Source organism: Anguilla anguilla, chromosome 3 (genome assembly GCF_013347855.1).
Source record: "Anguilla anguilla isolate fAngAng1 chromosome 3, fAngAng1.pri, whole genome shotgun sequence".
NCBI lineage: Eukaryota > Metazoa > Chordata > Actinopteri > Anguilliformes > Anguillidae > Anguilla > Anguilla anguilla.
Genome location: NC_049203.1, coordinates 30,327,184 through 30,346,155, shown reverse-complemented (window position 1 = coordinate 30,346,155; position 18,972 = coordinate 30,327,184). Strand labels below are relative to the sequence as shown.

At 38.9% G+C, this 18,972-nt stretch overlaps 1 protein-coding gene across 3 annotated transcripts in view; it reads right to left on the bottom strand.

Annotated features, from left to right (window-relative positions):
• fastkd1 (FAST kinase domains 1) overlaps positions 1–18,972 on the bottom strand; it is a 118,159-nt gene that overhangs the window by 20,997 nt on the left and 78,190 nt on the right. For 2 of the 3 annotated variants that reach the window (XM_035410006.1, XM_035410008.1), the window contains 3 exons: positions 16,790–16,921; positions 16,598–16,711; positions 9,308–9,449 (listed from right to left, as the gene is read on the bottom strand). In XM_035410006.1, the coding sequence (XP_035265897.1) occupies positions 9,308–9,449; positions 16,598–16,711; positions 16,790–16,921 (388 nt within the window). The remainder of the gene's footprint in view (positions 1–9,307; positions 9,450–16,597; positions 16,712–16,789; positions 16,922–18,972) is intronic. The other variant, XM_035410007.1, reaches the window with a different exon arrangement.

The following is an 18,972-nucleotide window of genomic DNA, read 5'->3' as shown; positions in this document are numbered from 1 at the left end:
AAAAAAAAATTCTGGAGGAGGGCTCTCATTTGGACCCCCCCCAATGTCTATACCATGGTTACGCCCTTGGTGAAATGTATTATTTTTGCAGTATACTTAAGGGCTTTGCAATTTGAGATCAAAAGATGAATGAGACAATTCAGCTTTTATTTCATGATATTTACATATGTTTTACCATTTTACAGAAATGGCTGTTTTTGTGTTGAGTCTCCCCATTTTCAGCCGTGCAAAAGTAAGTTTGACTGACAGGTGTTAACTGTTGCTTGCGTGTTTCCATTTGAATGGATTGTTCACACAAAAGAGCAATGCGTGTCCAGTCTTGGTTTTAGCCTGTTATCATCTGTGGAGATTTTTGGAGTCAAAGACAAACACCATCATAAAGACCACAGGATTACCTATGGCTGAAAAAATGAATCTAAGTTGAGAGGACAGAAGGCTTAATTTAGAAGGATAGCATAGAAACTGGGTATATCAAGTACAGCAGTTTAGAAAGTCTTGAAAAGAAAGAAATCACCGGTGAACTCAGAAATAACACCACACAGGTCAGCCAAGGAAGACAACTGCAGCTGATGACAGACAAATCCTAAGAGCTGTGGAAAAAAAATCTGGTCAATGGTCAGGGACAGTAGAACAATGGTCGGGGACATAGGGACAGTAGTATCCAGAAAACAGTAGCGAAAATAACACAAGCCACTGTACACTTCAATGCAGTATTATAGAGGCTACACTGCAAGATGCAAACCTCTAATCAGCAGCAAGAATCAAAAGGCCAGATCAGAATTCGCCAAAAAATACAAAAGACAAACCAGAAAAGTTCTAGAACAAAGTTGTATGGACAGATGAGACTAAAATAAACCTTTCCCAAAGAAAGGGGGAAAGGAGGGAACAGCCCATGATCCAATACACTCCCCTCATCTGGGAAATATGGATGAGGTAGTGTCATTGCTTGGACATGGCTGTTTCTGAAACAGGCTCACTCGCCTTAATTGTTGTTGTAATGGAGGATGACAGCAGCAGCATGCATTTGGAAGTGTACAGGCAAAGTAATTCTTTTAAAGCGCTTCATTCTGCAGCAAAACAAGACCCCAAACACAGTGCCTATACAACCAAAGCATTCATCGATGGGAAAAAGTGGAAAGTTTTGGACTGTCCACTTCAGTCACCTGATTTAAATCCAACTGAGCATGCACTCCTCTTGACTTTCTGAAGAGGAGACTGAAGATCAGCTGAAAGCAGCTGCAGTGAAGGCCTGGAAAGGCATTTTCAAAGAAGATACCAAACAATTGGTGATGTCAGTGGGTCATAGACTTGGTGCACTTATTGAATTTAAGGACTATGCAACAAAATATTAGATTTGCTTTGATTTACTTCTAATTTTATCTGTCAGCTTAATTTTGCACAGCTGAAAATGGTGGGAATCAACACAAAAAGAGCCATGTCTGTAAAATGGTAAAACATATACATGTAACTTCCATGAACTTAAAGCTGATTGTTCTGTCTCATATTTGTCTTTTGATCTGAAAACAAAATGCCTTAGGTATACAGCAAAAATAACTAATTTCACTGTACTGTTCCCAAATATTTGGAGGGCATTGTAGCTCCTTTGATAATCATTAATAGTAGTCAACAGTTATAAAACATATAAAAATCAAATTACATTTAACTTGTGGCCATATAAGTACTCTCCATACATTTCTTAAACAAAAGAATAATGTTAATGCGGAGACACGTAAAATCCCCACTCGGTCACTAAGAAACACTCTAGGAATAACTTAAATTAATTAAATTAATTAAATTTAATTAATAATTAATTAATTTAATAAAATATGAAAAAATAAATAACATAATTTTAGGATGTGATCTCTTTTTCAGTATGCTTCTTCAATGACAATGGCCAACCCTACCACATCAGTAAAAGCCTGAGTAGTGCACTGGTCTCCACAACTTTGTTAAATACAGTATCGCTGTTCAAGGACATAAATATGTCTTTTTCAGTGGCACTTTACCGGGTTCCCTACCACAATGACCATAGACTCTAAGCCCTTAAAAACATTAATTTCTGTACCTTCTGACCCCATTTCAACAGACAGAATTCACGAACAATTTCACACATCTACAAAATAAAGCCCCAAACTTAGGGGATTTCGCAGTTTTTCCTTCCTCTCATCTCCCCATTGGCCTTTTTTTAAAAAATACACCAACCAATAAAAACATTGAATACACACATGAACATAGTTTGCACAATTTAAAACAGTTAAACTATGCACCTCTGACGTTTACTTCCCTCGTACAGGCCCGGCGCCAGCGGAGTACCGAAGAGGGGGGCGTTTGAAATACCGTAAGGGGGCGATGAAGTAACGCAAAGTATTCCCAGCTAGAAAAACATATGCAGCCCAATTGTGGCCCAGAATTTGCGTTTCGGAACATTTTGTCGGGCCGGAAACAAATGTGTTGCTACTACAACCAACTAAAACTATTTGTGAGCTACTTACAGATGGCAGAGTATTAAACAATCTTAATATGAAAATATATTACTAAATAAAATAAAAAGCAAAATACATCTTCAAACACTCGGCTCATCGATAGGCTATGAAGTCTGTCTTTCAATGGCTGGAGTAGCCACCATCACAAATATAAATGATACGTCTTAGATACACCAATTCAGCAGTTTTACCGTGATTACAGACAAGTTACAATGACACCGCCACTAAGTAATTCATTGTGCCTTCTTTACTAATATAACGCTCATTGTGACCCGTTGATTAACAGATGCATAATAATACGCTAGGTTAGAACAGCCTATACCGGTGACACAAACAATAACAATACAAATAATGCAATAACTAACTACGACCAATTATCTAGCCCTCAAAAGCATGGGGAATTATTTCACCCTACCTTTAACTACTCAATAGAGCTGCAGCCTTCTATTCGATGATTGGAACCTCCTCAGCAGTATCTCCTTCCATTCTTCTTTGAATTTTCTACTGAGGTCATTCTCAAATGCCAGCTGGATCAGATGGGCTTTCCGTCTATGCAACATGCTGCGCCTGTGCTCGCACATAGCAGATGAGGCCCCAAATGTCAGTGCGTGTTTGAACGCAGTCAGCACCACTGGCATGGCATCGAAAACGCTGGAGTAATTTGAAACAAGTAGGCCCAAAGTCGCTTTCTCGTCGTCCCTTGCAAAAACTGACGTGCAACGGTGAACTGTGACTCAACCATTTCAGCCCTTGTTAAATCTAGTAGTGGTTTCACTTTGCCGGCATCCAAAAAATTCTCACTGCCAGGGTCCAATGCATCCAAAGCTGCCATATACTTGCTATTACGTTCGCTGAGATGCACGGCCATTTCACCGAGAATAGAGTTGATAATGCCAAAAAACAGTCGCTTGCACTCCTGTTCAATGTTCACTTCGCGCTGACCAAGGCTCTCATCCACTATGTAGTCTTGTAGAGACTTGCTGGCCTGTCGCTGCCATTTTGGAGGAGCAGGAACCGCATCATCTGCACCTACACTGTTAGCCCACAGTTTCGCAAATTCAGCATCCGATCGTAAATTTTCAATGCAAGAGGCACTTTGAATGAGCCGAATTGCAGTCATTACATCCGTTTGTTCGGCTTGCAGCATCCTATTAGGTGGGTCCATCAGCCCCAATACTTTGTGCATCACACAGGCAAGAAATTAGGAAGTCCGTTCTGTGATGGCTGTGTGAAGTCCAACAGCTTCAATTTTCATATCAGCACTTGTTCTTGTGGTTCCGATTTCTTTCAGGAACTCCACAAGCGTGGTGTGTGATTTCAGCACTACGGACACCATGTCAAGATGTCCAGTCCACTGTTGATCCAGTAGCCTTTTAAGCTTCTCTCCATTATACTGTGCAGCTATAGAGGGCTTTCTCAGAAATTTATAAAGTGAATTGCACACGTCAAAAAATCCCCAACTGCACTCTGATGAAATAGCATGCACGACCACCAAATGTAATTGATGGTTAAAACAAAGAATGTAGGGCACTTCTCTGTTTAATTTATTTTGAATAAAGCCGTCTTTACACTGCTGAGCCGGTTTAAAATGCTGTAGCAGACCCGGGGTAGAATTAGTGATGATCAATTTCCACAGACGTTCTTTATCCACCTTTTGCCCAGTATGAACATCTTTACACTGCAGAGAAGAATTTGCGGGATTCGCTGTGGCTCGTACAGTTATGTATCTCGTGCACACTAAACAGTCTTTCTCGTGAATGATTGTTGTGTGATATTTTTGAAACAACTGCCTTGCAAAATGTTACCGCTGGTGTTTCTGGTTTTGCTAGCAAACTGTTCGAGAATAAAGTGGAGCTGGGTGTTAAATTAGCAATCAGAACAAGAATAATAAAACAAAAACAAAGGAGATTTCATCAAAAAAGGGCAAGGCTGAAGGACCATATGAGGAAGCGTAATAAAATAAGAACGCTAATCCATACTGCTGTATTCTTTTGTTTAGTTTTCTCCGGTTTGACATTTTACACTGAAATCAGACTTGGCTCTGCTCCACCTATACCCCTGATTAATGCTCTGTGTAAAGATGGCTTTATTCCGATCATTATAATATACTGATGAAATTGATGGCAATGTAAATAACGGTAACGTTAAGGCCAATTCAGATCAATGATTCGCAACGAGCCGAAACGGTTTTAGAATGTTGCAGAGAAAATTGCAGCGGTGTGAACTAGTTAGTTGCAGAGCGTCTGAAGCCGTTGCCTCAAAAGACCCACCTTGTCAAATCACCAAGTGCAGTTAGAACGTTTACAATCAGACGTCTTGGAATTTTGCAAGTTGCATCCACAGTCTCGTTGAGAATCATTGATCTGAACTGACCTTTAGTTAGCTACATTGCAACGTTGCAACAAGGTAGCATTGCATTTGAGAGACGTTTTGCGAGGTCGGTACCAGTCGGTAGCATTAGCTAGCGTTATTTCTAATTGTTAGCTGACATTAAATTGTATTAATTACATTAGCTAGTTACCTGATATGAGAGATGGATACTGTGCGCAACGTTGTCTAAACTAATGTTGCCTTTCTTGACATGATCCGGTAGCTAGCGTTAGCTGTTCAAATAGCTAGGCTATGTAATTTAGTAACGTTACATTGTCATCAAATGTAATACGAAATCTACATCAACAAATAATATGACCTCTCATGTTACACAAAAACTTTTTAGGGTTCCATAACCCCCCCCCCTTTCTCTGTTATTGTAACGCTAGCAGACACCGGAAAAACAGTACACCGCTCACACACAAGTGAGTTGAAGAGCGAGCCTGTTGCGTTAGCTTCGCCTACCCTCTCTGGCGGACCAACGACTGATGGGTGATGGAAAACGCGTCACTAACTATGCGCCGCTTGTGATTTTTCCCCTGGAATGTCGCCACAGACACCCAGTTCTTTAATCATAAATTATTATATTAATAATATAAATTAATATAATAATAGGCTCAATCACCATTGTGTTACCTAATTCGGCGATAGATAGTGACTTAACAGACATTTATTTTAATGAAAATCTTTGAGATTATTACTTTAACATATAAAACTCTAAATGGTATGGCCCCTGACTATCTTAGCGAGTTACTTATTCCTTACTCTCCTCCAAGGTTAGTTCATTCACAAGATGGTGGTTATGTTAAAATTCCATGTCTATCAATGGGCGGTAGGAGCCTTCTCTCATACAGCTCCTGTTTTATGGAGCAATCTCCATATGTATGTGCGGGCTTCAGACACACTCTCTGCCTTTAAGCGTAGGCTTAAAACTTACCTCTTTAGTCAGTCCTAAAGTTAGCCATTTCTATAGTCCTATAATCCTGTCAAATAGTCATTTATATTCATGGAGTCTATAAATTAAACACTGATGTCTGGACTCGGTAGGGACCTTAGCAATAAACTTGTCTTCTCTGTTTCTCTTTCTCTTTCCATGGGGCTCGCATCCCCTACCTTGCCCTGAGTCCAAAGACCACTCAAGCCTATTTCCTCAGACTGAATCCACAGGATCGCTCCAGTCCTGTCCTTCGCTCAATGGTCATGGACTGCTTCAGTCGTATTCCTCCCCTGCCCATGCCTTGATGCTGTCTGGAGCTCCAGATCCATCATCCAGCTCCTCTAAACTGCACTATTCTAACTATATAATTTGGTCTTCTACTATTCCTGTTAGCTTTCACCTCAGCTGTAACCTGTTCAACCCATTGTATTTGCTGCCTGCTACTTTACACCAGGCTGGCCAGTGGAGGATGGACTCCCCCTCTATAGCCGGGTTCCTCTCGAGATTTCTTTCCATTAGGGAGTTTTTTTTCTCCCCACTGGGAGTGTTTTACCTTATGTACCTGCTATTTAGGGGTCCAGGGCTGGTGTTTGCTCGGTTTCCTCTTTTTGCTCTGTCTCTTGCCTTGCTACTCTGTAATGTATCTTTGTGACATTTCTCTGTAAAAAGCGCTATACAAATAAAGTTGAATTGAATTGAACCAGTCTCTTTAGTGTAGTCGGGAACAACAACACTGGACACCAGCCCAAAGAACTTTGGGGAGGCCTCATAGTTTTTTTGCTCCAGTTTAGGACATCAGGATTTTATATGCCGTAGTTCCCTTCTGCTGCACAAACTCCAAATGAGATTCGCCGACTTTCCATTTTAAACGTTTGGAAATGCTGACAATATGCCTCTGGCACCAACTCGTAGCTCGGCAAAACCAATTTTTTTATTTCCCTGTAGTCAGCTGACTGCTCCGCATCTAAAGAATACACATCTTGCGCTTTTCCCATAAAAAGAACCTTGAATGAATAATGCCAATATACTTCAGGCCACTTTAGGCTATTGGCTACATTTTCAAAAGCGAGAAAAAAGACCTTGATTTAATTTTCAGTGAATTTAGTAACTAGTTTCATATTTTTAGCCACATTTAAACACTTCACCATTTGAGAGCTGGCGAGATTGCAGTTCTAACATTTTTAGTTCCAGTTCATAATTCAGTTGCATTTCTTCTTGTTCCAATGCAAGGCATTTTGCCTTAAACTCAATTTGAGCCTGTCTGTCCTCTTGCTCTGTGATCTGGCGCATTCTATCTTTTTTGACCTCCATCCTTTCCAGCTGCAGATGTGTAGCATTATCCAGTGGCTCCCTGCCTGAATCACCTTCAGTTTCCTTGACTGACAATTCCACAAGCTTGCCCTTGTTCATGTCAGCCTGGTAAGGTATATTTAGACGTTGCTACCATTTGCAACTCTGCTTTCTTTAGTTGACACCAGTCTCTGAGCCACAAAACACTTCCATTTCCGAGAAACACAGCCGGATTGAAGTCAGGGCTTATCCTGCTACAATATCCTCTGACTATAACCTGATGTAGGCTACACAAAATGAGTTAGGATTGCTAAATGCACAGGCAGAAAACTACCAAAATATTTCTTATTTCCGAACAGTACCTGCAATATTTTATAGGATGATGAAGACAGCTAGACAGAAATCAAGATTACTCGCTTATTCAGAGCGACTTCCAAAACCACCACAATACACAATATTACATGGCAAACAGTGAAATCAGTCAAAAAAAACAAAAACAGAAAAAATAAAAAGGAACATATCCCAGACAAGAGCCCCCAATTGTTACAAGCTGAATAAACCTGGCCAGCCACCTAGCTGCCTAGCTATAACCTGAAAGTTAGAACTATAATTAAAGCTAGATTCTTATGGCTTAAGATTTGTACCCTAACCTGGTGTATGTTGTGTGGTGAAAATTGTGTGCAGAAACTAAACAAAAGAAAACCGAAACAAAATGCAGATGTGCATGTAGGGCTGGACCAGTACTGCCTCCAGGCCGGCACTGTTCCGTCTTCTTTCTCCTTTCATTTATCAGATTTTTTGAAAATTAAAAGAAACAAATAACCAACTACGAAAAAAATTACGAAATTCACGCAATGGCGAGGCAGCGCACTGATGGAGAAGAGTTCCAGACACAGAAAAAATTGTTTTAATAAAAAATAGCTTATGAGGGGAGCGATGCCTCCAAAAGGCCATCAGGCCCACAAAACTGCCTGTAGGTCTCTAATTTCGTGACACTTTTTCCCCAAACAGCGCAATACAAAATAAACACAAAATGCCTCCTCAGGCTCTTTAAATTTTGCTGCCCAAATTCAATTATACTCCGCCCCTTTCTGTCGGATGGTCTTTTAAACTTTATGGTGAGGGGAGGGACTGCTGCACATTGTTAATGATGTAATGCATGCTAAATCAAAAAAACAAAATATAAACAAATATGTGTATGTTCGAAGTGAGTAGGTGACCCTATCCTAACAATCATGAAGTTATAGTAACAGTAAGTAAGATCGTGTTGGCAGATGCTAGTACATAACTATAGCAAGCAACAGATTATAAAGTTTGATTCACAAAACCAATAGTCAACATTAAATATACTGATAAAATGCACTTTTATCAGGTGAATGTCTTAAACCCAATTCGCACTGAATTAGAATTACCTGGGAACCTCAATGAGATTGGCAGAAGGAGCTAAATGTCCAATGGGGAGAATCATTGATTGTGGTACAGGAGCATTTGTGATGATGTAATTGGCAGGAAGTTGTTGTGTGAATGTGTGAAGATGTTAGTGAATTCTGCATGTTTACATGAGGTCAGAAGGTACAGAAGTTAATGTTCTTAAGGGCTGAGAGTCTGTGGTCATTGTGGTTATTTCTGTAGGAAACCCTGAAAAATGTCAAACTTTTGGTGCTGTATAGGTGTGGGGCATTCCCCGCCAAGGCATAACATGGCGGATGGCATACAAGCCATCTCAATCTCACTTTGTCCAGCGCAACAAGAAATGTTAGCAAACATAACTAGCAAAAGCTAACCTTAGTCAACTTCAGGCTGTTTCATTACAATAGGGAATGAAAAATATTGAAGACTGTTACCTGGTTAGCAATATAATTCAACAGTACACAATTTCAGCTTAGGTCTAGATCAATTTATGCAGTTGTATGGTCACCCACAAATGCATTTTTATTAGTTGGCTAACTCTTTTTTCCTTCTCTGTCACACAACTACCTGGAATACAATGAAATACAGAGGGCTGAGTGCATGCTTTTCCGTCCTGTTAAATATGCATTCTCTGCATTGATTGAGTGTTAACTACTGTTCGCATGCACACTGACACAAAATGAGAAAACATTTTTCTTTTTTTTCTCTTGTGAGTGGGTGGCCCATTTTTGATGTGGAATGAAAGAGTGAAATGCTCAGATTATTCATGACCTCATCCACTAGACCCATCCTGCTGGCATCATCCTGTCTTGCTTACCATTGTGCCCCCAGTGACAGTTCACACTTCTTCACCAGAGAGTCAGACTCCCACTGGACCTTCCACTCCTCCATGATATGCAGATCGTTTGGTTCCACATATGGAACTGGCCACTGGTGTCTGTCCAGCACACACTCAAAGTCTGTGGAGACAGGGATCATGTTATAGTCTGCACACATCCAGATTCCAGTCGCAAGATATGGAACACTGGTGCACACTACAAATCAGAACTTTTGTCTTATACTTCTTCAGGGCTGTTTTATGCAGAGTTAAAAAGAGAATGCCTGATGTTACATTTGTAATTAGTTATTTTATCTAATTGGAAAAAGTTGAGCTTTCTGGCAAACAGATTTGGAAGTGTACACCAGGCATTCAGTCGAACAAACCAAGCACTCATTGAAATTCATTGTACTGAAACTGGCCCTGACATGAAAAGTCCATAAGATTAATAAAATGGCCAACAGAACCTTGGTTTCCCTGGGACCCACTACAGGCAGCCATTTTAATGAAGGAATGTATAGAGAATAACAGCACTCAATGTAAGATAAGGTATCACCAGATATGGTATCATTTAAAGCAGGTATCTTATATAGGGCCACCAGTTTTTCACCACCTGCTTTCTCACACATACTTGTCCTCCAGCAAGAGCTTGATACCCTTTTTGACAAAGCCATATGTCAAACATTGATCTTAATTGCACCATGCCATGAAATGTGTAATCAATGTTAGTTTTATGTTTGTAGTGGGAAGCATTCACAAAAAAATGAGAGCTGTTAACTTCAACAGAAATTGTTCAATGATATAAATAAAACAAGTTTGCAGTAGGCATATAAAAAAATAATTTAACCTCTTAGCGTAATCCCCCTAGTAGTCGGCACGCAGGTGTGCCTAGATTAGGGCTGTCAAATTTACGCATTCATTTTGATTAATTAACTATAAAATGGGGAGTTATTTTTTTAACTCAAATTAACGCATATAATATTATTTAATGTGCCGATGTTACTGTAAGTTGCTGCATGTTGAATAACACTACCTATGTTGCCAAATAACCCAACCGTCGCATTTTTCCACACTGTCAGCCATTATGGGGTTCATACACTCTGACAAACTGGCCCTTCAGCTGGAGCGGTCGGTGTGGTTCTGAGCCTCTGAGAGCAGCACTAATTTTGTGAATTTACGTGAATTTACGAACGCACCCTCACCGTGCGTCGCACAATTCCAACGGGTGGTGTGTTAGTTGCACATGTAAATATTATGTTAAATAGTTAAACAAGCACGAAACCGTGCAGACCCACGACACACCTGTGCAAAGTGTCATGAGTAAAACTTGGCTAACTATATAGCTAGCTAGCTATGGCATGTCCTCACGTCTGTAACAGTATTTATTGTCCTCCGTGTGTCCATACATCTGTATCGGTGGTACGCGCTATGTAGGTTAACTAAAGTAGGCGAAACGCTAACATGTTAAAGCTGTGCTTAAAAATCTTGTGCCGTTCAAAGTGGTGATTTTGGGAGATGCACCTGCACATGCGGCCTATTAAATCATGTAATTAATTCGATTAAAAATTTTAATCTATTGACAGCGCTAGCCTAGATTGCTGAACTCAGACATGCATTACTCCTGCAACCAAAGTATGAGTTGAAAACAGAAACTCTGTGTTCTAATTTCATTAGTAGACGATACACGGCAACTATGCAGTTTCGCAGCGCCACCATTGTCGCGCTGGCCGTTCATTTAACAAGCACCCCCTCCATGCAGTCTCATCTGCAACTACACCCCCCACCCATAACATAATGGACAACATTGTCTATCTGGGCATTCATAGAAATATTCTTTCACAAATCGTATTCCGTCATAGCAACAAGATAAATCAAACAACAGCCCTAATATACGCCAATACAGCAATGAAAACACTGCTCATCGAATAACAAAATAAACAAGACAATTAAAAAAAGAATTATACCATGCCATTCTACAGTCAAAATCTGGGACTAAATATTGAATAAGTATACAACCTTACCATTGGTTTTACGCATAGAGATGTCCCTTTTGAGACTGAGTGGTCATATATTGGCTTGGATAATCCGTTTATGAAATATACGCGCATTTGTGATGCCTGGGTAGCTTCCAAAGTAGCTGTGCATAATGTTGTTTACAGAGTTGTCACCGTTTTCAGTACAGTATGGCTTGATCGACAATGAATCGATACAATAGGTGACAGAATAAGCTTTCTAATGATGTATAACAAGTTTACTTTTGGAATAGCGTTTTATGGCTCAGCATAACTGAAAGTTCTCTCATAATTGCATTCACTTATTATTACTTATTATTGAGGATTTCTGAGCATAGCTGAGCCATATGTTTTCTGATAGACCTAGCTGACATTGTTTTCTGGGGAAAGACAGAAGAGGAGAGAATGACTGGAATGATTTACTGTCTCTGTCTCTATCTACTTAACACAGATAACATGTCATCATCGCTATGCAAGTATTACTGCTCAAAATATTTCGGTTATATACCAGGGATGGGCATGAGTACTCGAGTACTCGATTTGGACATCAGTATTTGTTCAACGTATAGAGTAATCACTTTTTTTCTTTGCAAAAAAAACATATATACACTGTAAACGTAAATTTACCCTGTTCTATATTAAAAGTTTACTTTTTTTTTTTTTATGGGACGCAGCGATGTAACTATCTATGAATATCTGCACAGATCCATATAGCAAAAATGACAGATCTGCACAGCCACAGATAATGTTTTTTTAAGTAAAAAGAATGTTCAACGTTTTCAGTCAGACATCACTCGATTTAACGTTACAGGCAGAATGGCGACCAGGCATAAGAGTGATTGGGAGTTTGGAAGTATTTCAACAAAATAAATGAAATGAATGTGCAGTACAAGCTATGTAACATTAAACTTGCGTATCATAAAACAAATAGTTTGATGATCAACCATTTGCGCATTAAGCACTAGGAGAAAAAAGCGGAGACAGATGACAGGCAATCTTGCATCACCTCATTTGCTAACAGTGTTAGCACTGTTGTGCCATTGTGATGCCACCAGGCCCAGGGCAGAGAAGATTAGCTTAAACAAGGTTATGGTTAATTTATGTAAAGTTTTGTTGTTTTTGCTAGTATTATTATTTTTATTATTGATATTGTTTTAACTTGAACATGTATTCACGGCTCATGCTTCCCAATAGCCGTGTTAGAGTTTATTGGCTGTTGCCCAAAATTCCGTCATTTAAATATTAACTTTTTAATATTTTTTTCTTATTCATGTTAACTTTGAATTTCTGGTTTAATTGGATCTATCTGGGCTAATTGGAGCCTGGTTGTTCAATAAATGAATTTCAAATTGCACAAATTTTCCGTTGTTGGCCAGTTTACATAAATGTGAAAGCATTAGATAGTAATAGCCTAGATATTCTTACAGGGTATAGCCTAAAAAATGAACTGTTTAGCTATACAGGTCAAGGTGGCTGCAGATGAAAAAGTAAACCAGCCACAGCTTTTTTTTTACCAGCCAAATTATTGAATTATTGAAATTATTGCAACATCTTAATGTTTGTGGATATGGTTTTTATTTATGTAGGCTAATCTCTACAGTCTGTGCAGCGCAGAAAGGTAGGCTTATTGGGATTTTTAGACGTGTCATAAATTACCCACTTGAAATGAAACAGTCAGCCTAACATAAAACAAGTGATGATCACGTTGCGAATATGAGCACTGCTCATCTGTTTATTTTTTGTTTAGGCAATGACTGCAGATTAGAATCCAGATCACACAAATGTAACGGTACCCGTCCCGCGGTTATAATGTAGTGCACAAACTAAATTCAATAAGGTTGAGTCGAGTCGACAATATCAAACAGTTGGCGCGATGGCTATCTGTTTTTGAAATAAAGTAGGCTACATCAAAACAAATACGCAGTTAACATTTTACAAAAAAAAAAACAACCTCGATGGCAGGCAATATGAGCATTGACAGCGATATCATTTACACGGGTAAAATTCTCATGCAGATTCTCAATACATTGTTCAGTGAACAGTTTATTAATAAAACGTTTACATGCATAGGCTGACTTACACCCAACATACAGTATATTGTCAGCTGACAGAGTGAGCCAAAAGTTTGAGCCTAGCGTGAGCAGATTTGAGAAAGGCTGGTGGCGTGTAGTCTAGGCTAGCCTACTGTGCAGACACCAAATCAGAGCTGACGCGGCGCAATGAATCATATCGGTTTTTTAAAAATCTACCCGCATTTTTGCTTGGGTGTTCATTTCGGACCCTATTCTTACGTTAGAATTTTTTTTTTTTTGCAAGTACTCGAGTACTCTATAATAATTTTATGAACATCCCTATTATATACGTTATTTTTTAAATTGAGTGTCTTTAAATAGGTTAGTGGTATTATATAACGAGGATATTTCACACTGTAATGTGTTTGTTAGTAGCTTAGCAGTTTTTGTGTTTGATGCTCAAGATATGATGTGAATGTTGGAACATTTCCAAAACGTGGTGGACGGCTGAATATTGTTTTCATGTCATCCCATCCCCATACAAGAAAACATTACATACTCTAGAGTACACAAATAAGTACAAGAGTTCATTATTACACATTTAGGTACTGTACTGCATTGTGACAAAGTTTTTGCATAATTTTTAAATCCGATATTAATGTTTCATCGTAAACCTTCATAAGGGACAAAAAAATTTAATCAATTTTTGGAGAGATTTTGGATATGTTTCTGGACCTCTAGGAATTTTAGACCACTGTACTGATGGAAAGTTGATAACTCCCACTTGAAAATGATGTAACAGTGAGTTTATTGATTCAAAACAGTTGATTTGTAGTGAAATACGTAATTATGTTGTGATTTACAGCAATGCAACATTTTGTATAGATTTGGAGACACTGGGTACACTGCTTTTTTTTGCTTCATACATCTTTAGTAGCGCTACATATCCACCCTTAGATTTTTACCTTGTGGTCAAGGAGTTTTTGATCCAGGACATGTATAGTTTAACATGGGGTATATATGCAATCTCTCAGTACTTCATTGCAAACTAAAAACGAGCAAATTCTTTTTTAGATTTGCCTAGACAATTGCATTTGTGGCACTTTATTTCTTCCACAATTATGAATATAAACTAAGTTAGTATTGTAAATGGTACAAATGTCTTGCTTCGTTTTAGCCATTTTTCAAGTCTCTGTGGTATTCACATCTGGAGTTATAAAGCTTTAAATAGGGTACCCCCTAAATGGGCAATGATTGGCCAGATTTGGCATGTGCGCTAAGGGGTTAATAAAAGTGACAGTTCAAACAATGACAATGGCAGTTCAAAAGACAATTCATGTTATAAATGGCAACATAATTTTATAATGGTCAGTTCATCAGTACTTGCTGTGAAAGTCATTATGCATCATTTCGCTTTTTTGATCATTTAAAAAAAAAAATTTCTTCAGCCATATCCCAGAATTCAAGCAAGGGTATCATAGTGCCATATTCTTGTGCAAATAATCTGTAATTGCCCAGATTGGTTCAACACTTCTTTTGACAACCTGGAATTCAGTCTAGTAGAAGTGTTGTCACATTGATTCTGGACACTTGCTTTGTATCAGAAATCTATAATTTATGACCTGTGTACTACAGGGTTGAAATACATTGTTTCTCTCCAACTTAACAGAATATTTGGATGCATTGATGTTTCATTGTTTTGTCTCTGCTGTGTATCTGAGCCAAGCCATTGGACAATATTCATTTGGTTTTGATATCCCAACGTTCAAACAAAGGGATCATGTCAAACACACTTACCTTTTTCAGTGATAACAAAATGTACCTCCAAATTCTTATCCCTTAATGTCTTGATCTCTGCTAGCACAACAGAGCTCTTATAGCACAACTATCAGTGTTTGGTGTGATATCCATCTTAATTTCCACAAATCTGGGATAAAAAATGATTCACTTTGAATTGTACACTGTAACAGAATGCCAATTGCCCCATCTGATTTTACATGGTTCAGGGGGAAGTTTTATTGACCGAGAATAACCTTGCTCTGTAATTGCACTCCTAATTTGCTGTGCACAGCACATTTTTCGAGCTTAGGAAAAAAGTTTGAGTTTGGCTATGAGTTTATTATTTTTCATAAAGATTACTGGGCCTAACAATACTCGCCAATGCCACCATGTGAGCACTTCAAGTTTAATAGACCAAATTTGACAAAAAGCTTTTGTTCTGTGAATGTGTTTTTGGGCTTTTAACATTAACTCACAATCGGCCACATTCACAAAACTTTTCTTAAATTATTCTTACTTTTGTTCTTAAAAATATTTCTATGAAAAACCAATATGGGATTCACGACGCATGTGCAGACCACTGTTTTTGTGCATATCCCAAGTGTATGAGGTGATGAATGCTGACTGTTTGTAAATTTTATGCGCAATCCTGTTCATGTGACTAGCATTAGGAAACAGCCATGAGTACAGATAAGAAAAAATGATGAATGCCGAATTGTTCATGGAAACGTTCTTATACACAGTTTACGATCAAACATGATCGCTCGCATGTTTTGTGAATGCAGCCCATTGTTTGGCACAAATGCAATAAAAAAAATGCATTTAACCTTAAAATCGTAAAAGCATTTCTAGATGCCAACTGCAGCTAGTAATTCACAGCAGTATGGAGTAGTTTATCATAAAAAAAAATTTAAAACCAGCTATGGAGTATGTAAAAGTTGATGATTTGTTTGTCCCTACAGATATGCTGTCAGTTGCCTTAATCAGTCTTTGTTTCTATTACTGTCAAAGATGGAAAAGCCCTGCTGTTTATTTCATGCTTGTTCAGAATACACATTATTTAGGATTGTCCATATTTTGTTGTGGAATATTTGAACTGAAAAATGCATCTGTTAAATCTTAAGCCACTGCACTATACCCCTGCTGACAAGTGGAACTTGTTTATTTTAAATTGTTGGTAAATCTTCTTTGCATGATTTATTGTTAAACTGCAAGTTGTGTGTGCAAAATCTGTGTGCATTGTACTGTTGCATCCATTCACTCAAAGACATGCTTTTCATAGTGCATGCATTTTACGTTCCATCCATGTTCATTTTCCTTCATGGCACTGTCCCTATATAAGGTTAAACTAACAGTTAGATCACAATTAGCCACTGAATTGTACAGCAACCCATGGACAATTGAAATACAATTTTAAATCGCTGTGGGTCTTATGATAAGAGACAATGTGATGGCCCTGCTTATGAGCACACAACTGCTCAACTCACCTACTGTGTAGAAATAAGGAGTAAGCACAGCCATTCTGACATAGTTCATTCCTCCAAGAAGCTCTCCCAGCATTTTGTGGATCTGTTGTTGAACGGGACTAATGGAAATGGTGCCTGCAACACAGTGCATTTTAAATTGTACACATAGACCAGATTCATATACTCCCTGGGTACTCAACCTGGTGTACTCACCTTTTCGCTGCAGCTGCTGGCAGTAGCGTTCATGGAACCAGGGAACCTGGAACTCAGGGCACTCCAGACACACAGCCCTGTTCAGCTCCATCAGGCGCAAACGTATTCGCATGTTCAGCGCATCTGGCAGGGCTGTAAAGGGTGGGTGGGGGTGCAGAGACTTCACATGAGGGTTGAGTTGAGTAGGAGGTGGGATACTTTAATCAACATGCCACTCACCCTCACTTATTAGCAACTATTTTATACCCTTCAGGCGATGTAGTCTAACAGGACTACCTTAGCTGTCCAGTAATACTATATTAAGTGTGCAAAACAGCCACTAGCAAGCAGGCGCGTATATCACAGAAGTGCAGCGGCCAAGAGTGGCAGTGGCACTAAAGTCGACACCCTTAATATGCAATTAATCACTAAAAACTATGTTTAAGTGAAATGTTTGCATTTGTGAAGGTCTGAAAAGACAAGAAATGAAACTGATCAGCCCTAACGCTGACATCAGCCTGTTCCACATCAAAGTGCAAATACTGTTAGAGTACTGCTGTGTACAGTATATTGGTGTACACGCCATGCGTCAGCCAGAAAATAAAGCCCACAATGTCATTCTGCAATGCAATCTATTAATGTGAAAGCCAAATATATCTGATATTTCCATTGGTAATATGTTGTTTCCACCAGTTCGCTATACTGCGGAATTTGATGTTTATGCGGCTATACTATAAAGGTAAAAAACCGCAGACTTTGCTTTGATTATGACAAGAAATCTCAAGCCTGTCCATGGCCGTTTTTCTGTGGTGTAAAATGGTACATTTTAGTTTTATTTACAGAAATTGACACTACAGACAGAATCAATGCTCAAGTAGAACAGACAGACGTCAAATTTAAAAAACAAAACAGTCTAGCATAAATACACAAAGTCCATTCGCAGTAAAATAGGCTACATTTAAAAACGGGCCAAGTGGTGAGTTTACCTGTAGCTTTGCTTTCTTTTAAAATGTGCTTTTAAAGATAGAAGTTCTGGAAAAATGGAGTGGGCGTACCTTGGAGTAGGCAGAAGTGCTTCATTTTCTTCCAAGGATTAATTTGTGAATGAGGTTTAGTTTTATGTTTTATCCACAGCCTATACTTTTCCTTATTCGATTCTTGATTTCGAGGAAAGATCACATCCTTTGTCTTTGGACAATAAGAATCACTTCAGCAAGTTCTCCAAACGCACCGTTTGACCATAATCACAGTAAAGTAACAGCGAGCCAACAAACAAGAAAGCTTTACAGAGATCCACTGCCTAGTAATGGTTGCGAGGCAACTATTGGACGATCACCGCTCAAATGATGCATTTAGCAATGAGGAAAATTATGGGTGCTTAATGTTATTTATTAAAAAGTACAAAAAAGGGCCAATATAAAAAGGTTTTGGTAGCAGAAATGAGTTCTTTTGAATACAACAATAAATAAAAGACAAATGTATTTATTACTGCTTTTTATTTTATTGTCCTATTTAGATCAATGTAATATATTAAAGCCTAAATGTGAAGGATCACGGTAAACTCAGTGCAACGACGTTAACCCACGGGGACGTGCCAGACGACCAGTGATTGCCATTCTCCATGAAACTCAAATTCAAGTGGTTATTCGAGGTATTGCAGTTCAGTAAGCCTCTGGTGCCAAAAGGCTCATTTCACCATTGAAATCCATTTGTTACGCCTCTCCGCGTCAGGTGGGGGCGCTGGCCGTTTGGAGGCCTGTGTTTTCTTGTTTCAGATAATTGGAAGCACCTGTGGCGGTGCCCATAAAAGGAAGCCTGGAGTCGGCTTCTCAGGAGGGGGCTTTATTTTCTCCTCGCCGTTGGACCACAGCCATGTCTGGATTTCATCTTTTATGTTTTACAGTTATTTTGATATTTCGTATGGTGTTCTAATAAAAGTATTGATTATTATTGGGAAACCTTGGTGTCGGCATCGCTTATGTTAGCGGGTGTGGAGAGCAACCGTAACACCATTCAAAACAACAAATTTACCTGAGCCAAATTAAATTATTTAGGAGAGTACTTTCAAACTCTAAAATTTCTTCTCACTGAACTAACTCTCCAGGCACAAGTCCCACAGAAGATTTAATTCCAATTTTTTTCCCGCATGGTTTACACCACAGTGCACGCAACTGCTTCCACGGCCACACCCACGCACAAATGAG